Consider the following 18,754-nt stretch of genomic DNA (forward strand, 5'->3'; position numbering starts at 1 on the left):
ATTGGTTTTCGAATTGTGTAAACACTGTGGTATTGTGGCCACGGCCCGGCCACGGTTGAAATGCAAATCGATCGTAACAACGTGGAAGCGAATGAAAGTGCAAGCTGCACTTTCGGCCAATCGGGCGTGCAGGTCAATCTCGGTGACTCCATTAGGTGAGCTGTAGTTTATGGCCAGTTAATTGTCGAGTGTCGTTTAGTGTGCTGTTTAAACTATTTTAGTAACTCACAAATCGAAGGCTAATAATCGGGTTCGGGGTTCGGAGCGTAGAGCTGGGCTCATCTTAACCCGTAAAACCATTTAAGGGTCAAAATTATTTCTAACATAAAATGAAATGAAATAAAATTTGTGTTGACACCAGAAAGGCTTAACGGTTGAATGAAAACCTATAAAGATGTTAATATAACTATCCGATCATACTGCACAAAACATAGTTTTTAAAATCAGGATCATCGTAGTAAATTGACTCAACAGGCAACACGGTTGGCCACGGTCTTAACGGTTGGCCAAATCTGTTGCCACCGAAAACCTTGCCTTTAACCAGGCTTCAATTATTGTCATTCATTTCACTTGCTTGCCGAGCATTTTCCTGCCCCTTGATTCGGCCACACGATTTGCGCCCGCCAAATGGGACAGCAATTTGCTGCATGCGAACTTTTCTATGGCGTGGCGTAGGGCGGCCAAAGTAGCCCATGGAAACACACTGTCAAGCAACCTTTGTCAATCAGTTAACGATTGCGATCCACAGCTACCGACCGACGGAAGCCTCCTCCTGCGGATGGTGTTGCCATAGTTACCGGTAGATCATGAGATAGGTAACCCTACTACGACTTTTTGGAAGGAACCACGCTCCCACAAGAATACATTAAAAGGTCTATGCTTCCTGCATAAACACATATTAAATCCCTACAACTTATTTAAAAAAATATTAAGCGATCCGTTTAGAAATAGGATACCCAATGCCCAATTAATTCGCAGCTTCCTTTACGACACTAGCCACTGTCCCAACGACCCCGGACCCCGAACCCCGGCGTGCAGAACCCAAAAGCGGGTGTCTGCTCTAGATTCTACACGTGAACCAATAGACCGAAGGCGCTTTGCAATGCATCAGCGCCCATCATCGTCATCATCAGCGCCATCGCCTAGCGCAATTAATTACACTTCGAAATGATGTTGCGGCCCGAGAAAGGGGGCCACTGGCCAACAACGGCAAGAAGAAGAAGAAGAAGAGCGACAGATCGTGCAAAGGCAAAAATTGATTCCAAAATTCGCACACCGCGCCATCCACGGGTCGTGGCGTCGTGGGGACGATGAAAGTCTTTTAAAATAATAACTTTCAATTTCATGTTGGATGCTCGCGGGTGGGCTGATAGACACCCCCGGGTAGAGACCGCCGCTCCCCACCCGGCCAAACCAGACAGTCAGGGGAGCCCCTGTCGGACTTTGGCTGGAGTATTGTTTGGGGGCCATTTGCTCCAGCCTTGTTACTTTTGGGTCTATCGCGGACTCCGCGGTGGCTCTCCCTCTCCTTCTCTCTGTCGCTGACGCCATCAGTTTTTTTCTTCTGTATCACATGTGGGGAACACGATCTTGGTTTGGGACCCAGCGGCCGCCACGGTCGGTGAAGATGTCGAGCGCCTCCAGTTGGGTTTCGGTATAAATATCTATTGATCGGCTCGTTGGTAGATCAGTGCACAGCGAGCATCGACGAGCAGCAGCTCCATCCAGCCCTCGAGACACCCTAAGCGTCGGACACAAGATGAAATCGGTAAGACAAAGCGCGGTACGGCACCGGCCCAATACCGGCCCCGAATGACCGTTCCTCCCGTTGCGCAGTTCGTAGCCCTGTTTGCCGTCATTGCCGTGGCCAGTGCCATCGGAGAGTACCACCATCACGAGCCGACCGGTGCACCGATCAAGATCATCCACAGTGAGTCGTACCACGGTCACGATGGGGCGTACAAGTTTGGGTACGAGTCGGCCAACGGCATCTCGGCCCAGGAGCAGGGATTCGTCAAGAACGCCGGCAGCAAGGACCACGAGGTGCAGGTCGCCCACGGTTCGTTCTCGTACACCGACCCGCACGGACACCCGGTCTCGCTGAGCTACGTCGCCGACGAGCACGGATTCCAGGCGAAGGGCTCCCACATCCCGACGCCGCCGCCGGTGCCGAAGGAGCTGGTCGATGCGTACGCCAAGGCCGCCAGCCAGCCCCAGGCTCCGCACCACGAGGAACCGCAGCACTACGTGCCGCAGCCCAGCTACAAGCACAGCTACTAGAAGGTCCCTGCCGCCACTGCTAAACCGTGATAGGCTCCGCGGCCGGCCGCGAGTGACTCGCTCGCTCGGCGCGGGCTACGAACTCTCTTGTGATCTACCCTCAGTGTGTCGGCACACTTTTTGGCGCGCTTCCGGGATGCCGCCGAAGCGAAGCAGAAAGTGACGGAGATACGCAAAATATAACCAAACTTAAGCCCCAAAAAGGAACTGGAAGACGTGTTGTGAGCGTTTCGAGGTGCCAGGCTCAAGGTTGACGAAGAGTTCAATCGGTGCCACGTGACACAACGTATGGCCAGCCTGTGTTCTCGGGTGCAGCAGGTTGCAACCCGAGGAACGGGATCATGACGGGGCCCGCGCCAGAGTGGTGTCACTTGCACGTGCGCACGTTCCCTCTCACCCTCCGGGGCGGACACAACCTGACGACACCAAGCGCCGCCACCGGTGGCCACCACCGACATCACCCGGAACGAATGGCGAGGCGAGGGCATGACAAATTGTCTGTTCTCATCCTGTGGCCCCTTCGCCTGTCGCTAATCACGTTCTAATAGAGGAACGAAGGGACCACGCGCTGCTCGATGAGGGCTGAGCGAGGGCTAAATTAAACCCGGCCCGGGGACACGGCTTTCTGGTTCCCGGGGAGTCACCGCGTGCTTTAATCGTCGTCGGCGGACGGCTGTCCCGGGTTTTCGAATTAATATTGCTTGTTTATGCATCGCTCGGTTTATGACAGGACGAGACGGATCTTTTGTGGCAGGCAGTTGCGGTTGCCCCGAACCGTTTCGTTCCAGGGGTTTCGCCCGATTCGTCAGAGAATAGTGGCTCGCTCGATCGGAATCGACCACAGAAAAGGTAGCTTCGGGACGATGATGTTTGCTTTCCTTGGGGAATTACCATTAAAAGACCATAAATCACATCTTACCGAACTATTACGTAACTGAGGAGTTGCACTTTTTTCAACGATTCAATTACAAGGCCAACTTCGATTGGTTATGGCATTCGGCAAGATCTCAATTGCGCTTCGAGGCGGGGCGTTAATTTTCCCTCCAAACTGTAATTCATTTAAAATGATTAATTTTACTCCCGCATTTCTAATGGAGTAACAATTACAACTTACTAACCAATTTCTGGATTTTTTAGATTTACTAACATTGATTTGGTAGCTCACCGATAGTTCGTTCGTCTTTTACCGACGCATCGAAGTCACCGCTGGAATGCGAGGCTTCTACGAGGCCCGCTCCGGTTTATATCCGGTGGCACGTGTACTGGCCGGCCAGGAGATTAGCGCCTCGGTGACCACGGTGGCGTTCGCTCCGGTCACCGCCCTGCCAATTTCCTCACGGCCCGTCCCGGCGAGGGGTGCCTGAAAAAGAAGGTCAAACAAGAAAACGTCATCACCGACGGTCTGACGGCCGCTGTGCTGTGCCGCAGGCAAACCCGGCGCCTACTCTGCTTGCCTCCCGCTGCGGAAAACTCACCGAAAAGAAAGAGAAAGCGAAAAGCATCAAAAGAAAGAGAGAGAGAGAGAAAGGGAGAGACCAACAGCAAATGTAGTGATAACGGTTGGGTTTTTCACGGGTGTTCCTTATGAATTATTCTTTCTTTTTCACTCTTTGGCTCGTTCCTTTTTGTTCTCTCTCGTGATTTTCCCCCTCCGGCATGCGGCGCGCTCCATTAGGGTCAGTTGATTTCCTATTATATTAATCCAATACATCAATCCGGCCACAAGGCCCCGGGGGACGCGTGTAGTGCGGAACACGATGTGACGAAACAATTATGATCCGCGCCGTCGAGTCCCCGGGAACCCATACATACACGCGTAATATGTGGTGCGTGTGGTTTAGGATGTGCAGATCGCACGTGAAGAAATGCACGCCACGATATGTTCGGGGGTCCGGCCTTTTTCTGGGCCGATAATGCGTTTTGGTAATGTTTCGTTTTTTTGTGGCTCGGATTTCGATCTCGATTCTCTGCCGATTAACGGTGAAACCGAATTTTGCGTTCGACACGCTCGTGACGGCCGCGAGGGAGAGACCACCGCCACCGCAGCATAAAACACATGCATTTCTGGTGCTGATGGCCTTTCGCATTTTTAAGCCAATTTGTGAGCAAGTTTTTCGCCATAATTGACATAATTTAATGCATATTCTTCTAATATTTCTAATTGATCGAAAGATCCTTTTAATATTGGTTAAATCAATAAGCAAAAGATAGGTTTTGGCCTGCTCAGTCATAAATTAATTAAAAGGATAAAAGAGATCAATTATAAATTGCCTAAAAAATACATTAAAACCTTCTAATCCAAATACTCAAATGGATACATGCTCCTAATTTAAAACTCAAACACAGGTACTGTTCCACTGTTTCGACTGCCTTCATTCACCATTTCCTAATAAAAACAATAACCAAACAAAAGCCGGCGTAACTCGCTCTCTCTCCCGTTCTATTGCTCTCCTCGGGCCATTCTAATTGAAACGTAATGCAATGTAAACAGAACAAATCAACCCCTTACTCGGTAAAGGGGTGCTGCAACCACTACGGTGCTGCTGCCCGGTTCTGGTTGGTCTCTTCTAGTCCTGGCCACCATCATCCTAAACCCTTCCTGGTTTTGGTTTAAACATTTCCTGTCCTCCGAGGCAACAACCATTTCAAAAGGCAAACAATCATCCCGGGGATTGGCTTTTCCGGGGCCCGGCCACTCCGTACGGTCGGGTGGGGAGTAATGCTAGTGGGCCACAGGTTGCCGCCCGACCCGACGGACCAGACACGGCCCGGCTAGGGCGGCAGAGAACGAACAACTTGAAAAACATATGATTGTGACGTGTTCCGTGCTGGCAAGAATCATCGCACCCTAGGCGAAGAGCATTAGCGTGTGCGGCCCTGCTACCGATTAACCGCAGCAGGGTTCGAACCCTCAGCATCCCTCCGCGTCCGCGTGATTGGTTCTCGGCACCCAAAACGGGAGGGTGCCTACGGAGTCGCCGGCACGTCAGGGGGCTGGCCTGATCTTTATCAATTCATTTAAAAACTATTATGCGGTGTTGTTGTCCGGAATGTCGTGAGATTTTTAGCACTTGTCGTCCGTCGGTCTCGATTCGCAACCCTTGGACCCTTCGTCCGGCTGCAAACTCCGGGCCTCCGGCTTCGGCTTCGGCCGGAGGGTGCCACCACCCGTGGTTGGGTGCGCCCGGGCGTCACACTTGCTGCTAATGCGCTGTGCCAAAAAGCTACACACCAGGACCAGGCCACCAAATAGGACGACCTGTGCGCGTGCGACCGAGCACCACCTGATCCGACCGGATGGATGTCCTGTCGGGCGGATATAAAAACATCCTGCCGAGGCGCTGGCGGGGTTCAGAGCGAGTTGGCGCGCGCAACCGGAAGGACCTAACCGTTTCGGGAGTTACAGTTCGCGGTCGGCTTTTACGATCATCCGGATGCAGCTACCTTCTAGTGAGTGTTGTGTTTGGCAGTATGTTTCCTACGACGGCATTTGCACCGAGCACAAGTGGAGCCTCTTCGTCACCTTTCCGGCGAAAGTGTCACTCGGAGATCGATCTTAACCTGAACCTGAGCCCCGTTCCGTCTCCCGACCGGTACGAGGGATACGCCGAACTGTCCACACAATCTGCGTCCACTTCGATGCCACCGCATCAGCCATCCCCACCGGTCGCCAGCGGGGGCTCTAGTACCGTTTGTGCCGTCGGGTTCCTTCCCGCCGATTCCGTCTCGAAGGCGTACGTTCCGGAAGAGGTGTGCCTGCGGGGATCGTTGCAGGCGACGGGCAGCTCACGGATGACGATGATCCGTAAGTCGTCCTCGACCGGACTGCTGACCGCGAATGAGGCAGCCGGTGGCGCGAAGGGTTCCCACTGGATACGGTCCATTCGGCTGGCGAGCGATGTCCGGAGCTTCAATGCGTTGCTCGAACTCACCGCGAGTCAACTGCTGCGCGTGCGGCTTACGGTCGACGTGGCCAGCGGCGAGGAGCTCAAGCTGTGGTTCGCAGAGGATGTGATCGCCCACATGCAGATCCCATTCTTGACTCCGGTTAACATTCAACGTAAGTCGCTATTCTTCCCCGTACTGACCGATCGAGTAATGGTTCGGGTTGCTCTTACCGCAGGACAAAACAGTTACGTTTGCCACCTCTGCCAGCAGTCGTACGAGTATCCGAACCCACTGAAGATACACCTGGCCACGGTTTGTAACCGCGAACCGGTGGCCATTCTGTGGCATCGGCTCCATCAGGCGCTCGCAACCCGCTACGGTCCGTTCGGGCCACTGTACGAATTTCAACCGTGGCGCAGTTCCGCCTTCCGGCCAGTTCTTAACCCTCACGTGGTCAAGATGGATCTCGCACTGTCACCACCGGCACACCATCATCAGCGACGGATGCCGTCCGCGAGTGAACCGGTGGCGGCAGACGAGCCCACCGGAGCGCAGCTCGTAACGGCCGCACACCTGGAGACGATCGTCAGTAACATGGGCTCGTCGAAGCAGGGCCACGTGTGTATCTACTGTGGGAAGCTGTACTCGCGAAAGTACGGCCTCAAGATACACATCCGGACGCACACTGGTTTTAAGCCGCTCAAGTGTCAGTACTGCTTGCGTCCGTTCGGTGATCCGAGCAATCTGAACAAACACATCCGGCTACACCGACAGCACGATGGATCGCTGTACGAGTGCAATCTGTGCGGAAAGAAGCTGGCACGGCGCCGGGATCTCCAGCGACACCTGCAGGCACGCCACAACAGCGGTCAGTTGATGGATCAGTCCACCACCTCGGAAGACGACGAAGATGACGATGACGGGGATGATGACGAAAACGACGGACGGCCTAGTGGATTCCACCGGCACCCGGCTGCAAAACGCCCTCGTAATGATGGCCACCCCACTTAGGAGTGCTCCTCGTCATCGGATGACACACAAACTATGACCCAGATCGGTTGGGTTTTTGTTAAGTTTTGTTCATTTCTTCTATACAGTAACAGACTTTACATAGATGCGTTATGTATACGATAACAGAGCTGTAAATATGTGTCCAAAACGCAAAACTTGGGTGAAATACAACATTACATTGAAACCATTGGGGGAAAAGAATAACCATAAAGACAAAACAGCCACCTAGCGATTAATGCGATGCCCTCCGGAAGTGCGCGCAGAACGCAGTTGTCCATGCATCGAAAATGTGGGAGGGAAAATAACAAACAGAACGAGCCAGTATCGAAGGCTTCCTTCGCGATCGTGCTAATAGTTCTCTCCTCTACAGCGGGCTGTCTTTTACGCGCGATTGTGTGCGTGCATGGTACTAACAGTTGCAAGTGGTCTAACAATATTTTCTAAACATTTTCTACCTAATGCCCTACAATATACAAACACTGTTCGGTTCATCGCCTAGTCGCGAGCACGAGACGGTTCTCGCGATCCTCGTCTCATCCATCACCTCACTAGCTCACGGTGAGCACTGTGAGTGCGGCTCACTACGTGTTGGCACGTCGCTTACTTCGATGCTACCCTAACACGCTTCCCTTTCACACTCTGGACGGAATGGTACGTTTCTCTACTTTCCTTTCGACGCTCTGGTTCCAGTCGTTCCGCTCGTTGATCGATTCTTTTCCGGGGCACTTGTCTTGTGCCGAGATTGAAAAGAACTCAGAGCGCTGATTTGTTCGTGCGTTTACCCAGTATCGGCCTGCCCCGGGTCCCTGTTCCCCACTCCCAAAGCAGGGTTCGCTAGATGTCCTGCATAGCGATGATGATGTTCTGAAGGGCCGTGCGCGCATCCGACGAAGGCAAGTCGTTGAGCACGACCATAGCGGCCTGACTGTGCTTTTGCTGCAGCGCACGGGTTCGATCCAGTCCGGGACCTTTCACAATGGCCGCGTGAATCGCTTGGTAGTCGACGTTGTCAATCGATTCGAGCCCCTTTTCGATCTCAGCATACAGCGCAGGATCGTGCGCGAGGTGGAAGAGGACCGGTGCCGACACCAAACTGAAACGTCCGCCTAAAACGACAAAAGTTACATTAAAACGGTTTCCGCATCTAGACACAAACAACCCGAAAACCTACCTGCCGGCAACTGATCGCTACTGAACGGTTCCAGATCTAAGCAGGCCTGCCAGGCCAGGGAGAGATGCTTGCCAAACATGTAACCCCTCCGTTGCATTGACTCCGGCTGACCCGCCAACATCATCGCACCCTGACAGCTCTTTCCGAGCAGGGTGCCGGCTCCGAGAATGTGTCTCAAGGACCACTCCTTCTCCGGATCGCCCATCACGCCCGCCAGACTGAGCGGTTGAATATTGTCCACCAGATCGCCGAAACTGAGATCCACTTCAACGCCCGCCGCGCTGGGACCCCGTTCCGCCTCTGGCAAGGGTTTCGATGGGAGAGGGTTGTTCTGCTGGTCGCGCACGCCCAAGAAACTCGATTCGGCCAAATCTCGCACGGCCGACGAAATGAGCTCGATCAGTGCCTGATTCCGGAGGCCAGCCAACTGCAAGCACGCATTACCGAGCAGATAGTCCCCGCTCAGCAGGGCAATTTTGTTGCCAAAGATCGTGTCACTCTCGCTGGCGAGCTCGTTGCCGGCGTCCGCGAACGATTGGAGGTTCACTAGGCCCTGGTGAACGAGGTGCGCCGTCCGGATCATCTCCGTGATCTCTGCCAGCCCGCGCTGAGACTGCAACACGCCCGCACTTTTGTCCTGCTCCAGATCGGGTACGGTCGGTGCGTGACCGACAGCCTTCGACACGAGCAGCACAATCAGTCCCCAGGTCTGCATGTTGTTCTTGCCATTGTAGATCAACATCCTGTGCGGAAGAAAGAAAACGTTTTAAATGCGAGGAAAGGCGCAATTTTAATGGAAGGATATTTTGTGCTCTTTTCCGATCGGTTGCATTACAAAACGCAGGACCTTAAGGCAAGTACTTTCGGATTATTCATTCAAGTGACGTCATTGTCCTCAAGCTCAACGACTTTCAAAACGGTAAATTTTTGAAAAAAAATCCCCAAAATTTAATCGAAGACCATTCGAAACCGGGTTTTGCTGACGTCAATCGGGACAATCGGAAACAGTATTAGCACGACCCACTAACTTGGCAGTGGCACTATAGTCTCCGGAATTTCTAGTTCGATTTTCGTCATTAGCGGTTCCTAAACCGGTTTTGCCAATGTTTACCCCGACGGGTGGGACCTGGTGCCTACGTCGGCAAACATTTTCACTCAAAACAGGGCTGGGCCATGCAGATCGCTGTCCGGGGGTTACTTACTTGGCCGTTCGAAGAAGCGGATGGTTGCTGCCGACCAGCTTCCGTAGATGCAGGGCGACGTTCGCGATCTCGTCGCTCAGCAGCCACCGTAAGCTGAGGAACGACGTCGGATAACCGACGATCTTTTCCGCCTCACTCACGGCACGGTTCCAGTCGTGCTTTGGCAACGGTTTCGGTGCCAGCTTTTCGTGGCACGCTGCCGTAGTCGCGACCGTTCTTCGTCCCGGCGTCGGGGACGGGTCACTTCGGACCACTTTCACTGCACTTTTTTGTAGCTGCACCCACAGCCGTGACTGCATCCCGTAGATACGACGGAGCGACATTTTTGCCTCGCTTTTCACAGATTGCTTAGATCGTTTCACCGAAAGCTTCTCCGATCGCTAGGCTTTATCACAAAATTCCACCGGATGCGGGGAATGCGCCGTGTTCGTTGATAAAAAAATAAAAACTTTCAAAACTTTCCCAGCAACGGCGAGAAAGTGGCACAATTCTGTGGCTCTAGCTACCGACCGCTGCCGACGACGACACAACACGAATGCGAGATCAGAGCCGCGCGCTCACTCTCCGTACTCATCCTCCACGGATCGCTGGTCACTGATCGTGCTCACGATCGGTACCACATAACTACGGCGCAGGGTAGGGCCCGAGGGACAAGGCAAGGTGCCGGCTTTCACTGCTCCACTATCCACTATCTCGACCGCTCCGCTCACAGCTCAGCCAAGCGAACCGAGCTCCACTCAACTGCGTTTTTGTCACTGTCCGCAATCTTCGACACGACGATAAGTTTCCGCCCGAGAGAGAGAGAGGAGAAACTTTATCAATCCAACCACCAGCAGAGCACACACGCAGCATCACCGACAACCCACGTGGGAAAGGTAGCGGTCAAGGACCGCGCACTAAATATATGCATCGCTTTTGCATACGCTGTTCACCACCTAACGCTGCAGCCTTCCACTTCGAGGGGGATTCATTTCGATGAAAAACAATATTCAACACTTGCGGTGCCCCCGAAAATCACGAACGCAACACCCAATGGATCCGCGCGGCAATCTGATTTGTTTTGCGACGAAAGAAACACGGCCGTATTTATACCACCACCGCACCGTTAGAGACCACTTCCGTCCGGCTCGAGAACAGGTTTCTTTGCGCGCGCGAAACCGCGATCCAGCAATCGTTAGTTTCACTAGAACACACTGCGAACCGAGGATGATGTAAGTGGTCGGCGGGCACTCTGCCTTATCTGCGTTGATGGACCGCTTTTTTGACAGCTCGCCAGCGCGAGTGTTTGTTTATATGCTGCCCGGTGCAAACGTTAACGCCTATCCGCGCAGCGCCACCTAGCGAGTAGCGAAGACACAGTGAAACATTTCACCGGACAGTTTCTGGCGGGAAAAGAGAAACGAGATTTGAATTTATGTACGAAATTCGGGAGGGGGGGCACGTGTACTTACCGGAATTGGATTTTAGAGAGACAGCACTGTCGGCCAGCCTGTCAGCTTCAGACAATCGTTCACTTACGACAACTTTGGGTTCAATCAGCTTAACTTCCTAAAGGCTTATGTTGTACTGTACAGGGCGCGGCGCACGCCGTTACAGCTCCTGCATCGCCACAATGATGTTCTGCAGGGCCGTTCGGGCATCCGAAGCGGGCAGCTCGTTCAGCACCTTCATCGCCGCTATGCTGTGCTTGCGCTGAAGGATCTTCGTCTTCTCGAGCCCCGGTCCTTGCACCACTTCCTGGTACACCATGTTGTAGTCAATGCTGTCCACCGAGCGGCGCCCCTTCTCGATCTCCTCGTACAGTGCGCTGTCATGCTCCAGGTGGAACAGAACCGGTGCCGACACCAGACTGAACTGTGCTCCTGTAATTGAACGGCCATTGAAAACATGTAGGAACCGCCGAACCACCGCGGTGCCACTTACCGAGCGGTAGCTTCGGGAGCAGAAACGGTTGCAGATCGATGCACGCCTGCCAGGCCAGCGACAAATGCTTGCCGAACAGGTAGCCCTGCTTCTGCAGCGCTTCCGGATGGCCCCCGAGCATCAGTGCCCCTTGGCAGCTTTTGCCAAGCAGACTGCCACCGCCGAGCACGTTCCGGAGTGACCATTCCTTCTCCGGGTTACCGACGGCTCCGTCCACCTTCATCGGCTGCGTGTTGTCCTCCAGATCGCCGAAGCCCATATCGTCCAGGCTGGTTACGTCCGTCGCCAGCTCCTTCGCGCCCGTGCCCGGCTTCGTCGGCAGGGGATTGTTCTGCTCGTCTCGCTCGCCGATAAAGTTCGATTCGGCCAGATCGCGGAACGCGGACGAAATCAGCATGTTCAGATCTTGATTGCTGCCGAAAGGGAGGACCGGATAGGGAAGCGCATGAGGATGAAATGTCCCAACGGAACGTTGTCCCGCTCGCGTCACTTACCGTAGGGTGGCCACCTGCTGACAGGCATTGGCCAGTAGATAGTCACCACCGAGCAGGGCGATCTTGTTGCCGAAGATCATGTCACTGTCGCCGCTCAGGTCGTTGCCGGCGTTGTTGAACGACTGCAGGTTCAGCATTCCTTGGTGCACCAGGTGCGAGGTGCGCATCATTTCCGTCACTTCGGCGAGCGCCCGCTGCGAGTGCAGCACCCCGGCACTCTTGTCCTGCTCCATGTTCGGGATGTTCCCGGTGTGGCCGGCCGCTTTCGACACCAGCAGCACTATCAGTCCCCAGGCCTGCTGATTCTTGTCGTTGTTGATCAGCGACCTGCGGAGCGGAGCAGAGGAAAATGGATGTGAATATGTGAGCGGAGCCCAAGGTCCGGCGTGAGATTCAGCGGCCGTGAAGATGATCCAGCACAGACAACTGTCGAGCATAACGGTCGCAGATTGAATTTCAAATTAAATTCGAAAGCCGAAACATAGTGTGGCGTAAGAATTGCCTTACTCACGAAAAGGAAAACGGGCGCCCGCTGCGGAAGACCAGTCACGGTCGCGCAAGCGGTACGTGAGCGTGCCTTCACGCGCGCGTGTCACAAGACGCGCGTCGTGATCGCGATGCTGATGATCGTGGCATTTGGAACACGGGAATCGATGGTCAGCAACCGCGTCCTTGGCCGCACACAATGGACCCTCAAAGGCATCGTGGTGATGCATTTTTTCTTCTTTTGCCACTTACTTCCCAGTGGCCAGTGCAAGACGGAAGTGAAACACGATCGCCACCCGTAATTATCCAATCGCCGAGATGTGCGAACTGTGTGTGTGTTGCAAAAAAGGCAAACCAGGGTCCGAAAATGAGTTGATCTTCACGAGCAGCGACCGTAAACGGAAAGTTGAAGGACAAAGCCCATAATTAATTTACCCTTCCGCTTGCCGTGTGGATTGTTTTGATCGTTGTGTTCATTAAGCGAACCCATTAGCACCGCATTAAGCCAGGAGAGAAAGAGGTTACGACATCGTTTGCCCATCGGATGCTAATTAAAGTCGATCGGAGGGTATCACCCGGACAAAATTCAAAATCAGTCAAAAAAAGCCGTTGATGAGCTAATCAGCGCGGGAACAGCTACGATGGGCCCCAAGCTACAAGTATGCAAATACGGATCCGGCCCCCGAACGGATTGGTCCGCCGATACCGTGGCCTTAGTGACCGACGTCAGCTTGAAGCCTTACTTCGTCTTCAGTCTTCAGCGCAAGGGGCCCCGAGAGGCCCAAGACGGAAACAGGTTTCGGACACACGGAGATATGATTTCTCTTCCGCGGAGGTGGACCCTCCCAATGCCAGACCACCCGCCCACCCCCGGATTCCAGCCGGAAAACGTAGCTTTCGGCGCGTTTCTGGCGCGTTTGAATGAAAGCGAATGAATTGTGGGGCGCGTGTGCACGCGCGCGCGGCAGCGAATTTTACTACGCGGACCGGTTTCGTTTTCTGGCCGCTTCGAAAGTCCCCCCCAAAAAGGCGACCGGGGCCTCCCGCGGTGAGAGTCCCATGGCCCATGGCGTTGTCGTGTCGTAATGACCCGTTTCGTCGAAGACCCACTGCTTCCCAGGTCCATCACTAAAACACGCGGGCTGCATTCCAACCACTTCGTTTCCTCTGACCCGGGAAACCGGGGCCCGGATGGCGCGCGAGATTCCTTTCGCCCCTGGGATTGCTTACTTGGCAGTTTTCAGCAGCGGATGGTTGCTGCCGACCAGCTTCCGTAGATGAAGGGCCACGTTCGCGATCTCGTCGCTCAGCAGCCACCGCAGGCTGAGGAACGACGTCGGGTAACCGACGATCTTCTCCGCCTCGCTGACGGCCCGGTTCCAGTCGTTCCGCTGGACACTCCGAGTGGCGAGTTTCTCCTGCCAGTCGGGCTGGCTCGTGTTGAACCGCCGAGGATCCTGGGTCGGCGCCATCGACGCCAGCAGCGCCTGTGGCCGCGCAGACGGCAATGGCCGCAACTGGCGCAACCCGCACATCCGTATCACTTTGCTCAAGGCCATGCTTTCGTTGCCTTAACGGGTTATGGCCCGTTGACACCAATGCGCGAGCAACGTCCGCAGCTGGAAGGCAAGGCGAAGATTCACGCGGTCTGCCACACGGTTGGCCGGCTTTCTACACCCCAACTTCACGCACGGCAGCAGGAAAAAAAAAAATCCGCGCAACACGCACCGACACGCGACCGCTCGACTCGAACACCTGCGCAGCACTGGACTGGTGGACGCACGGTACCGCGAGCGTCTCTGGTCCGTTACCAGCGCCGCCGCCGACGCCGACGCCTCAGGAACCAGCTTTCTGGCTCACGCAGGTCAGCCGCCAGCGACAGCGAGAGTTGCGCCCGTCCGCCACCGGCTCCGACGTGCACCGAATTCCTGAGCGCACGAGGGAGGGAAATTTTGGGCTCCCCTCGGGGCCACTATCTCTCTCTCTCTCTCTGTCGCTCTCTCCGGTCCGGCAAAACTAACCTTCCCTCAAGTGACCGGAATTGATCGATCGACGGTGGGTGCTTCCGGACGGTAGCTTCGGTTCGGTTCACTCCGTGGCCCGCGGCTTTCACGTGGCACCATACGCCGCGCAAACCTGTCCGGGCGTGGAGAAGCGTTCGGCGCAAATATTGATCGATTTAAAGCCGGCTCCATCGGCTCAAAGCTCATCCGTGACGGCGAATGTTCGGCGGGTGGGGGAATCCGGTCCATTCGAAGCGATTGCGATAGCGAGTGATAACTTCGTATCGGGGCGCGGACACGCTTATCACGCCTCTAACGCTCAGCCACATTCCATTAGCGGTTCTTCGCCACCACCGTCGGGGGGCCATTAGAGTCCAGAGACTCCAACATACTGCAATGTTGCTGGCTGGCTGGCTGGCTGGCTGGCTGGCTGGCGGGACAATGTACTCATTATTCAAAAGCAGTGTGAATCGTTGTTTTCTCTCCGTCCCAAGACGGTAAACCAAACAACGTCGCGCGAAGAGCCATGACTCCGTGCAGCATGATCTCACCTTCATCGCCCGTCCGTGCAAGCAAGAGGGCAGAGGCCAACAAAGTAAATAAAGGGGAAAAAAGAAGGAAAAATCACCGAGCCCGTGTCCTCCTTCTCCTTCAATCGATCGCTGAAAAATGACAGTAATTTTAAAAGACATCTTAAAACACCGCACGGCCCCGCACGGGCGAGGTCGGCCTCGCTTGCCTTGAGCCCCGGAGCTCCGTCGGGCGTCTGGTGGGTTGACGGACCCGCTCCGAGCGAACGTCTTCCTGCAGAGCGGGGACCGGACGAGACAAACCGGTTCCAATCGAACCGGACCAGGAGCGGCCCGGTACCACCACGGCCGATCTGTAAGTACCGCCCAGTACCGGTTCATGCTGAGTGGTGTGTTTCCGAGGATCGTGTTGTGCTCTGCCGCGAAGAGAACCGCGGTCGTGCTACATTAAGTATGATTGGTTTGCATAGCGGGCCGATTGCACGCTGGCTCTACTTTCAATTACCGAGCGCGCTCGATTCGGTGCCCTGTGTTTCGATTGCTCCCATCCGGACCGAGGCCGCCGTAAGACGAAGGCGATTGGAAAATTGGTTCCGTTGGCCCAACCAGGGCACCATTGCCAAAACCATTGGGCGTACACTCAAGCTCATTCCAGGGGGCATTGGGTGACCCAGCTGAACTTACCAAGAAATCCCCGTCATGGAAACCACCCGATGCTTTTCTCTACACCTCTGCAGTTTCGCCATCTGCTGCCGTCCGATACATTATGAACTAATTGGGGGCCCCATTTGGCGCTACCGATGATGATCGCTCGAAGAGCCAATCAATAAGCAACAAATGCTGAACACGTGGCCAACCTCTGCCATGCTTGCAGTCGCGATTCGGATGCTTGTATTCAAACACATACGCATAAACCACCCGGTTCTACAGTCGCACCATTCACTGTTTACTTTCGTTTTGCTTGGTTTTTGTTTTTGGTTTTTGACAAACATTCAAAAAGTAAGAAGTTTCCTGCTCTGCGACGCCCACGGGCGGGCGTCGACTCTAATCTGTCCCCGATTGCGCACGATTGCATATAAGAAGAAACCAGTGTTGGAAGTCAAAACAGAAACACTCCCAACATCGAGAGCTGGAGGCAACAAATATAAAAGCATTACCATCGTGTCACTCCACTTTCGTTTGGGGACGCACGCGCGTGCATTGAAATCCTTCGACGGAACACAACCGATATTCTTTCTAGGTAGCTCACAATCTGCCGTCCACTCCGGGGGCCGCTTTGCTCAAGCTCACTTTAAGGGGCGGGCGTTGCGCACACACCCCGTGCTTTACTTATTTGCATACAAAAGAAAATGTGCAATAAAACCCTTTTCCGCCCGATTCAAACTCAAACAACAACAACAAGAGGCATGCGTTTCACATAGTCACAGTCCTTATAGCACAAACATACACACGCGCACAGGCGCACAGGAGTCGACACGCTTTGCTTCCTCCGAACTATGAGGGATACGCGTGCTCAACGTGTGTTGGTTTGAAATATTTCAACCCAAAGCGATGCCAAATCCAAAACGGGCTCACACTTAGTGTGTGCGCGTGTGTTTGCGGTGCCTTAGTAGCCTTTGCCGTTTCCGGGTCGGGGTTTCCGTTCTATCGTTTCTCTACGTTACATAAACCGGAGAGCAGAGCGCCGTCGGCTTCCTACGGGTTGGTCACAGTTGCCTGTTGAGTGTAGATCGGTGTGTGTTGTGTGTGTTGGGGGATTCAGTATGATTTCGCAGCCTTCTTTTCGCTTGCACGGGGAAGTTTACTTCTTTATGCTTTGACTTATTTTTTACACCTTACTCTTCGTGGGTCGCTTTTCTTGTCGCTCCATAGGATTAATGTTTACTATATGGGTTGGTTGGTTTTCTTCTTCCTTTCACATTTACCGTCCGTCGGCCCTTCTTCCGTAAGCTATGTTTTTCTAACTTTATTATGTGTACGTGTTTTCATTGTTTCAGATTGCAAATATTGCTTCTCTTCGGTTGCTATTACTTTACGGTTGCTATCATTTCAACACAGCGAGTTTATCGCCCCGTTCGCCTGCGAAGAATACACGTTAGAGACTGAGCGAGTTGTGCGATCCTGATTGCGGATGCTCTTCTGGCACCGCATATCCTTCCTGCCGGCGGCACTCACATACATCGTGCACTGCACGCCACTGTTTAACGTAAAGTTTTGCCAAGTTTTTCATTTTCAATTTTTCATTCACACAGGACAATCTCAGCTCTTCACCACACACCGCAGTGTGTGGTGTACAACAAAACGATCGATCGATAAGTTTCTAGTTTGGTTTAAGGCTTATGTGTTATATTCACGATTTTGATCGCGTTTCGTCGTCGTCGTCGTTGTCGTCGTCCTCGTCTTTTAAAAAGCTCCACATTCTTCCACATACCCCACCACCCCTGGCGTGTTCCGCGGCAACACGATCACCCTCGATCGCTATACGTTTCGTTTGAGCAATATAAAGTAACTTAAACGATCGCGTTAAATGTGTCCTTCAGCGGTAAGCAACAAAAACAATTGTACGTCACGAGCGTCATCTGTCGATCCCGCACTGTCTCTCTCTCACTCTACTCTTGCCCTACGGCCCTACGACCCTATCCTTGAAAACACGGTTACGATTGTTTTAATGCTTGGTCCAGCAGCAGTCTGTGTTTTTGTGTTACTGTTACACGGAGAGAAACGATCTAACCAAAAAAAAGGGCCTAGTGTTTGTGCTCAACAATGAAGTGTGCTCACGCCGATTGCCGATTGGAGCAGCAACGAAACTACCGGTTCCAGTTTAAAGCAGTGTTCCGGTGTCTAAAGTGTTGCGTGTTTGGCGTATTGTTGGCATTGTTGTGTTCACGTGTGCGTGCGAGTGGGAGTGTATGTATATTTCGCTATCCTAAATCAATGCTCAATCACCCAGCGGGTCGTGCGTCCCCGGGGATCAGTTCGGTCACGATACTTGCTGGCACGTAGAGTAGAATAAAAACGTAGAATGTTGATAAAATGTGAGCGTGTCAATGTATAAAAAGTTATGCCATATTATCGGATTGCTGCAGTAGCTGTGTGTACACCAAAAAGGATTTGTACGTTTCTTCCAGAATGTTTCTTCGGTGTTTGTCTTACTCACATACTCGTGTGCTTAGTTTGTCCGTGTTGGAAGTGGTCATTAGCAGTAGTGGCTGATAGTGGTGGTGGTGGTTGTTATGTTTAAATGTTCCCGGGAAAGCCTTTTCACTGGGTGGAAAAGACTGAAGACAGATCGCACTTCCGGCAGATCGACCCCCTTTTTATTGCGCCTGTTTGTGTTTCTTTTGGCCACCAACCCAGCACTGCAAAATGCCACCGAAATAGGAATGAGAGTAGTGTATGTTCGTCGTTCCGGCGGTTCCGATTCGATTTGGCTTAAAAAGTAGAAAAGTACATCATCATAGATACGGGAAAACGCGGGGACAGTTTTACACACATTTTACAGGTTTAATTGATGGGGAGAACTTATGTTACGTTTGTAGTTGTTTTTTTTAAATGTGGGACACATTATTTTTCTTGCTTTGCGCCGTCTCGTCTTTTGTGTGCACAGTTCCATTTTTCGTTGATCACCCCGGAAAGGAGATCAAGCGATCCGGAAACTTCTTAACCAATGAGCCAGCAGCAACCAGCCCGGCCAACGCGGGGCACATCCCAGCAACACTCTCACAGCTCTTTCCGTTGGCCATTTTTAGCAGACTATTGCGTGAAA

At 53.3% G+C, this 18,754-nt stretch overlaps 4 protein-coding genes across 4 annotated transcripts; 2 read left to right on the forward strand and 2 right to left on the reverse strand.

Annotated features, from left to right (window-relative positions):
• The first annotated feature begins 1,812 nt into the window (after positions 1-1,812).
• Positions 1,813-2,280, forward strand: LOC131215645 (endocuticle structural glycoprotein SgAbd-2-like). Its single transcript, XM_058210036.1, has one exon. It carries the CDS (start codon positions 1,813-1,815, stop codon positions 2,278-2,280), a length of 468 nt encoding a protein of 155 aa, XP_058066019.1.
• A 3,471-nt stretch (positions 2,281-5,751) lies between these two features.
• On the forward strand, positions 5,752-7,179 carry LOC131215646 (zinc finger protein 560). Its single transcript, XM_058210037.1, has 2 exons — positions 5,752-6,340; positions 6,404-7,179. Exons 1-2 carry the CDS (start codon positions 5,752-5,754, stop codon positions 7,177-7,179), a joined length of 1,365 nt encoding a protein of 454 aa, XP_058066020.1.
• A 107-nt stretch (positions 7,180-7,286) lies between these two features.
• Positions 7,287-10,659, reverse strand: LOC131205957 (all trans-polyprenyl-diphosphate synthase PDSS2-like). The gene is made up of 3 exons (XM_058198284.1): positions 9,553-10,659; positions 8,351-9,093; positions 7,287-8,285 (listed from the first exon to the last, which is right to left on the reverse strand). The coding sequence occupies exons 1-3, from the start codon at positions 9,873-9,875 to the stop codon at positions 8,014-8,016; spliced, it is 1,338 nt and encodes a 445-aa protein (XP_058054267.1). The 5' UTR covers positions 9,876-10,659; the 3' UTR covers positions 7,287-8,013.
• A 483-nt stretch (positions 10,660-11,142) lies between these two features.
• On the reverse strand, positions 11,143-14,014 carry LOC131216158 (all trans-polyprenyl-diphosphate synthase PDSS2-like). The gene is made up of 4 exons (XM_058210572.1): positions 13,686-14,014; positions 11,970-12,296; positions 11,476-11,888; positions 11,143-11,414 (listed from the first exon to the last, which is right to left on the reverse strand). The coding sequence occupies exons 1-4, from the start codon at positions 14,012-14,014 to the stop codon at positions 11,143-11,145; spliced, it is 1,341 nt and encodes a 446-aa protein (XP_058066555.1).
• Positions 14,015-18,754: the final 4,740 nt, after the last annotated feature.

Source organism: Anopheles bellator, chromosome 1, assembly GCF_943735745.2.
Source record: "Anopheles bellator chromosome 1, idAnoBellAS_SP24_06.2, whole genome shotgun sequence".
Taxonomy (NCBI): Eukaryota; Metazoa; Arthropoda; class Insecta; order Diptera; family Culicidae; genus Anopheles; species Anopheles bellator.